The sequence below is a fragment of the Protomyctophum parallelum genome (genome assembly GCF_964188405.1).
Source record: "Protomyctophum parallelum genome assembly, chromosome: 14".
Taxonomy (NCBI): domain Eukaryota; kingdom Metazoa; phylum Chordata; class Actinopteri; order Myctophiformes; family Myctophidae; genus Protomyctophum; species Protomyctophum parallelum.
Genome location: NC_139709.1, coordinates 943,658 through 951,157, shown reverse-complemented (window position 1 = coordinate 951,157; position 7,500 = coordinate 943,658). Strand labels below are relative to the sequence as shown.

At 42.4% G+C, this 7,500-nt stretch overlaps 1 protein-coding gene across 1 annotated transcript in view; it reads right to left on the bottom strand.

Annotated features, from left to right (window-relative positions):
• The window catches only part of LOC310870771 (integrin alpha-6-like), a 57,654-nt gene extending 51,883 nt beyond the window's left edge, over positions 1–5,771 (bottom strand). Inside the window, exon 1 of the mRNA XM_083782075.1 lies at positions 5,632–5,771. Coding sequence (XP_083638201.1) covers positions 5,632–5,666 — 35 coding nt within the window. The 5' untranslated portion in view covers positions 5,667–5,771. The remainder of the gene's footprint in view (positions 1–5,631) is intronic.
• Between the last annotated feature and the right edge of the window lie 1,729 nt (positions 5,772–7,500).

Sequence of the window (7,500 nt, the reverse complement as noted above, 5' to 3'; positions counted from 1 at the left end):
ACACAGTAATACCATGGTCAGTACACCAGTTACTAGTAGTTTTAACACAGTAATACCATGGTCAGTACACCAGTTACTAGTAGTTTTAACACAGTAATACCACGGTCAGTACACCAGTTACTAGTAGTTTTAACACAGTAACACCATGGTCAGTACACCAGTTACTAGTAGTTTTAACACAGTAATACCATGGTCAGTACACCAGTTACTAGTAGTAAAGAAAGAAAAAGTCATTTTGTGTACTGTCCCTTTAACATGACTGTCTGTAACAAACTGACTCACTCTCTCATCCCCCCACACTGTGTGTGTGTGTGTGTGTGTGTGTGTGTGTGTGTGTGTGTGTGTGTGTGTGTGTGTGTGTGTGTGGTGTCTCTCATGTGTTCTTGATTTCATTACACACAGACAGCTCCTTCTGGCAATTGGGGAAGACCGTGGAATGTTGCGCACACACACATGCGCACACACACACACACACACACACACACACACACACACACACACACACCCTTGCAGCTACAGGTTTAAGCGTCGCCACAGGGCAGGTATAAAGGTGTGGAGCTGAGTCAACTATAGGTCTCTCTCTCTCTCTCTCTCTCTCTCTCTCTCTCTCTCTCTCTCTCTCTCTCTCTCTCTCTCTCTCTGTCTCTCTCTCTCTCTCTCTCTCTCTCTCTCTGTCTCTCTGTCTCTCTCTCTCTCTCTCTCTCTCTCTCTCTCTCTCTCTCTCTCTCTGTCTCTCTCTCTCTCTCTCTCTCTCTCTCTCTCTCTCCCTCTCCCTCCCTCTATCTCCCCCCCCCCCCCCCCTCCCCATGTGGTCACAACAAGAGTTCTTGAACTTTCACAGCTTTTCGACAAGCGGAGAAATAACAACCGTCTGTCTGTCTGTCTGTCTGTCTGTCTGCCTGCCTGCCTGCCTGTCTGTCTGTCTGCTCAGGTAGGAATGTTACCACAGACAGACATACAGACAGACAGACAGACAGACAGACATACAGACAGACAGACCTAAATCACAGACAACGCCTCAGCGATGACACTGATTATCAACAGCAAACTGTACGCACGACACGTGCACATAGCTCACACACACACACACACGCGCGCGCGCGCACGCACGCATGCACGCAATATGTTTAGCAGTTAGCACACAAAACCACTAAAACTGAAAGCGGTTCTCAATTTAGCAACGTCACACGAGAGGACGTTCTTTATCGTCATTAAAGGATATAACTTTAGTTCTGTTCATGTTTTAGGTTATTAGAGAAACGTTCTTTATCGTCATTAAAGGATATAACTTTAGTTCTGTTCATGTTTTAGGTTATTAGAGAAACGTTCTTTATCGTCATTAAAGGATATAACTTTAGTTCTGTTCATGTTTTAGGTTATTAGAGAAACGTTCTTTATCGTCATTAAAGGATATAACTTTAGTTCTGTTCATGTTTTAGGTTATTAGAGAAACGTTCTTTATCGTCATTAAAGGATATAACTTTAGTTCTGTTCATGTTTTAGGTTATTAGAGAAAGTAAAGTCACCCTCAGGCCAAGAAACATCTAAAGACATATCTTATTTCTTTATTGTTTTAGGTTATTAGAGAAAGTAAAGTCACCCTCAGGCCAAGAAACATCTAAAGAAACATCTTATTTCTTCCTCTCTGTAGATTACATGATTTACTTTGATGCGTTATATTTTCTTTTGTGTGTTTGTTGTTGTTTATTCACCTTTTTGTGCAGTTTGTGTTTTTATTTATTTATTCACCAACTTGTAGTCTTTTGTATTAATTGTTCTTAATGAACTTTTAATCTTTTTAACCCATTCTGGCCGGGCACCCATTTTGGTGTTGGCATCATGTCGTGCTTTAGCTATTGAAAAATAGCAGATCTACAAGCTCATATCGCGCCACCGAGTGGCGCGATACGAGCTTGTAGGTCTGCTATTTTTGAAAAATCGAAGAGCGACTGACATTTCTAGAATCTGATCTCAGGTCAGAATGGGTTCATCAGACCAGTGTGTGTCCGGCGGAAACCTCGTATGAATCTGATCTCAGGTCAGAATGGGTTCATCAGACCAGTGTGTGTCCGGCGGAAACCTCGTATGAATCTGATCTCAGGTCAGAATGGGTTAAATCAAGGACCTCTTCCATTCAGGAGAGGATTCCAAATAAGCCAGCTGGCTTCTTCCTTTCCTTGCATTGTATTTTTGTTCTTTGATATTTATTGTCCATTTATTTATACTATGTGCTAAATAAATAAATAAACCTAAACCTAAAAGATGAATGTTAATATATATATATATTTTTTTTTGCTGCTTTCTTTCGTTTTAGCGTTTTTAGCAGGGGGGGGCGGGGGCTTGGGAACGGGGGGGGGGGGGGGGGGGCATTGACAGGGGGGGGCGGGGGCATTCGAACATGGGGCTAAATATGTATTTTATTACACGATTTTATAGTGATTTGTATTAATTTATTATTTACTATAGTCCTGCTAGACCCCAGGAAATTACATCTGGCCACAAAAGATCACAGGATCTACTGAATGTCAAACTGACATGTTGAGCCATACAACACAGTATGGCATCCCCCTATAGTACCCCCCCACCCGCACCCCCCCCCACATTCAGTAGATCCTGTGATGCTTTGTGGCCAGATGTAATTTCCTGGGGTCTAGTAGGACTATAGTATTAAATAAATAAATACAAATCGCTATAAAGGTTTGGAGGAAAAAAACCCTCCATATTTCTCCCCATCTGGGAACAGGTTCTCTCTCAGAAACAGGTCTCGTGTTCATTCATCTCCATCATGTGTCTTTCATTTAGACGTGCACGGCCCAGAAGTGGAACACTCACTGTGTGTGTGTGTGTGTGTGTGTGTGTGTGCGTGCGTGCGCGGCACTTCACCTCAGGTGATAAGGTTAACCAATTAGACCTCGTCATTTACTTCAGTCGACGACCATAGAGAACATATCGGATCTGAAAGCGTGACGCGTCGCGTGACAACAAGATCTTCAACGCCTCCGTGCGCGTTCAGATCTGTGATCTTCTCTGTGAGACTGTCGTTCAGATCTGTGATTTTCTCTGTGAGACCTCTGGAGTGAGTGTGGAACTATAGTGGCCCTCTGGAGTGAGTGTGGAACTATAGTGGCCCTCTGGAGTGAGTGTGGAACTATAGTGGCCCTCTGGAGTGAGTGTGGAACTATAGTGGCCCTCTGCAGTGAGTGTGGAACTATAGTGGCCCTCTGGAGTGAGTGTAGAACTATAGTGGCCCTCTGGAGTGAGTGTGGAACTATAGTAGTGGCCCTCTGGAGTGAGTGTGGAACTATAGTGGCCCTCTGGAGTGAGTGTGGAACTATAGTGGCCCTCTGGAGTGAGTGTGGAACTATAGTGACCCTCTGGAGTGAGTGTGGAACTATAGTAGTGGCCCTCTGGAGTGAGTGTGGAACTATAGTGGCCCTCTGGAGTGAGTGTGGAACTATAGTGGCCCTCTGCAGTGAGTGTGGAACTATAGTGGCCCACTGGAGTGAGTGTGGAACTATAGTGGCCCTCTGGAGTGAGTGTGGAACTATAGTGGCCCTCTGGAGTGAGTGTGGAACTATAGTGGCCCTCTGGAGTGAGTGTGGAACTATAGTGGCCCTCTCCATCGTCAAAGTTGCCCATCCCTGTACTAGCAGATATTACTGTACTAGTTGTAACCGAAGGTCTCAGTTAACTATGAAATGGAGCATTTCCCGTCAGTTAGTGTGTCGGCACCATATATGGTGCCCAGGTCTCGTGACATCATGTGACATCATCAGGGATGGAGATGTGGAGACCCTGATGATGTCATAATAAATGTGACCCGCTGTCGCAGTTAAGCCCATATATGGAGATCCCTGATGTCATCAATATTGGCCAGCAACTCGACATCTGACCTCAAACCTCAAACCCTTAGATCTACACATACACGGATATATTTCAGGAACCTGAAATTCAGAACATTCCATATGTTGATCCTTCCCCATCCATCCTTCCTCTTCGATGTCTCCCGAAAAGTAAGGCCCGGCCCTACCTGGGCCCTCATCAAACCCTGTACACTGAAGACACTGTCCCCGATACCACCCTTAGATCTCCATATAGGGAGCTGACCTGTTCTGACATTCCTTACGTTGTTCTGACCTCATCAAACCCTGTACACTCAAGACACGCTCCATATATGGCCAGTACAGATTAGAAATATGTTGTTGGAGCTGTTGCCCCCGCGACCTGACTACGGATAAGATATACAAACTCATGTCAATGAAACAGCTTGATATACAAGCTCATATCAATAAAAAATAGCAGATATACAAGCTCATATCAATAAAAAATAGCAGATATACAAGCTCATATCAATAAAAAATAGCAGATATACAAGCTCATATCAATAGAAAATAGCAGATATACAAGCTCATATTATTACAAATAGCTGATTTACAAGCTCATAGCAATAATTCAAACATATAGCAGGTAAGCTCACCACGTGTCTACAAGCTCTATGAGCTTGACTTGTAGATCTGCTATTTTTAACAAGACCGAATAAACATTAAACAACTACACTTTAGAAACAAGACCAAATAAACAACTACACTTTAGAAACAAGACCCAATAAACAACTACACTTTAGAAACAAGACCAAATAAACACTACACTTTAGAAACAAGACCAAATAAACAACTACACTTTAGAAACAAGACCAAATTAACAACTACACTTTAGAAACAAGACCAAATAAACACTACACTTTAGAAACAAGACCAAATAAACAACTACACTTTAGAAACAAGACCAAATAAACAACTACACTTTAGAAACAAGACCAAATAAACAACTACACTTTAGAAACAAGACCAAATAAACTACTACACTTTAGAAACAAGACCAAATAAACTACTACACTTTAGAAACAAGACCAAATAAACACTACACTTTAGAAACAAGACCAAATAAACAACTACACTTTAGAAACAAGACCAAATAAACAACTACACTTTAGAAACAAGACCAAATAAACAACTACACTTTAGAAACAAGACCAAATAAACAACTACACTTTAGAAACAAGACCAAATAAACAGCTACACTTTAGAAACAAGACCAAATAAACAGCTACACTTTAGAAACAAGACCAAATAAACAACTACACTTTAGAAACAAGACCAAATAAACAACTACACTTTAGAAACAAGACCAAATAAACAACTACACTTTAGAAACAAGACCAAATAAACAACTACACTTTAGAAACAAGACCAAATAAACAACTACACTTTAGAAACAAGACCAAATAAACAACTACACTTTAGAAACCAGACCAATTAAACAACTACACTTTAGAAACAAGAAGCACTCCCAAAACCACAACCACCAATAAATAATATTTACAAATCGATTTTACAGAGAGAAGATGGGGGGGGGGGGGGGGGGGGGAAGAGCCAGGCCAAGGTCGCTTAGAATAAGCAGACATGGCAACGCTGAAAGTACCTGCGTAGTGTAGGGCTACCTGCAAAACGTCCTGATTTGAACAAAGACCTTTACAAACACAACATAAACCTTTATAAACACGTCTAAAACAACATTATAACGTATAGAAACATGTCTAAAAAGCTGCATTGTTGTGAAGGTATAACTCACATAGTCTTGTCCTCCGGGATGAGCTGCCGGTGCATGGCCAGGGAGAAGCCGAACAGAGTGCCCCGTTCCCCGGTGCGGGTGAGCACGGAGTCCGGGTCCAGGTTGAAGCACCGCACCACCCCCGCGCCGCCGCACACACACAGCAGAAAGAGGAGAGACCCTGCCGTTGTACCGCCGGGAATAACACTGGTTTTACTGCCGGACGACACCATGTCTGTCTGTCTGTCTGTCTGTCTGTCTGTCTGTGAGCAGACAGGACTACTGGAGGCAGCTCTACTACGGAGCGCTGCCTGTGTGTGTGTGTGTGTGTGTGTGTGTGTGTGTGTGTGTGTGTGTGTGTGTGTGTGTGTGTGTGTGCGTGCGTGTCTACTGCCCCTCCCACACGCACACAACAAAACACACACGCACACAAGTGCGAGCATGTGTGTACTGTACTGTGTACGTACAATTACACACGCACACACACACACACACGCACGTCACCTGACTCCACCCTGCAGCCTGACCGACGCACCTTGTGTGGCTGAATGGGCGGAGCTTAATGAGTTATGTAACACAATATTGCACACCTGCACAGTGTGTGCACACACACAGACACACACACACACACACACACACACACACACACACACACACACACACCGACCCACCCACCGATCGACCGACAGACAGACAGACAGACAGACAGACAGACAGACAGACAGACAGACAGACAGACAGACAGACAGACAGACAGACAGACAGACAGACAGACAGACAGACAGACAGACAGACAGACAGACAGACAGATGAAAACTAAAAAAAATGAATGAATTAACATTTTTACTCAATAATAAACTCATCATAAATGATGTGTTAAGAGACGTCTGATGAGTGAATAATATATAAATTGTGTTTAAAACTGATGAATTCTGTCTGGGGAAACTCACTATGGTGCTCTCTAGTTTTCATTTGTTGACGACATTGTCATTAGACCTACAGTATATTAGTCATATATAGTTTTTAGTCATCATAGATTAGTTTTCATGTAGTTTCTATTTAGTTTTCGTCAGTGAAAAAAGGTAGTCGACGAACATTCTTCCTCTTAGTTTTAGTCAGCGTTGTTTTTGGCAGCAAATTTCGATTTTAGTTTTAGTCTTTGTCTTTTGAATAGTTTTCATTTAGTTTTAGTCACATTTTAGTCAACCGGAATGTGTTAGTGTTGGTCTAGTTTCAGTCGACTAGATGTCATAAGATTTTAGTCGACTAAATCTACAGGTGATTTAGTCGATTAAAATGTATTTTGGCGGGCCTTGATGCCGTCGTAATGACTGATTTTACACTTGCTGAAAATAGCAGATCTACAAGCTAACGCGTCGCATTGCGACGCGTTGTGAGCTTGTAGATCGGCTATTTTCAGCATGCAACCAAGTGTAAAATAAATTATACTGGATCTGTTGTCCACTAGTCCCTTCCTAACATTTTAGTCTAGTTTTTATTTGTTGACGAAATTGTCGGTATATTTAGTCTTAGTTTTAGTCATCGTAGCATAGTTATAATTTAGTTTCCATTTAGTTTAATTCAGTGGAAAAAGGTAGTCGACGAACATTTTTCGTCTTAGTTTTAGCCGACGAACTCAACGCTGCCCGATGCCATTTTTTTCGGAACTGAGTACAAGTACTTAATTATTAGTACTGGCCGATACCGAGTACCGATACGAGTATAGGCCTACTTTATTTTTGTTTGCGTAACGATACTTATTTTACCCCCTTTTTCCCAAAGATGCAGATCCGTCTCGTTGCTTGTAGGTCTTGTAGATCGGATGTTTGTGCTGATTTGCTGTGTTAGAGAGGCAGGGCCTGCCATCCTTTAAGAGGGCACTTTTGGACA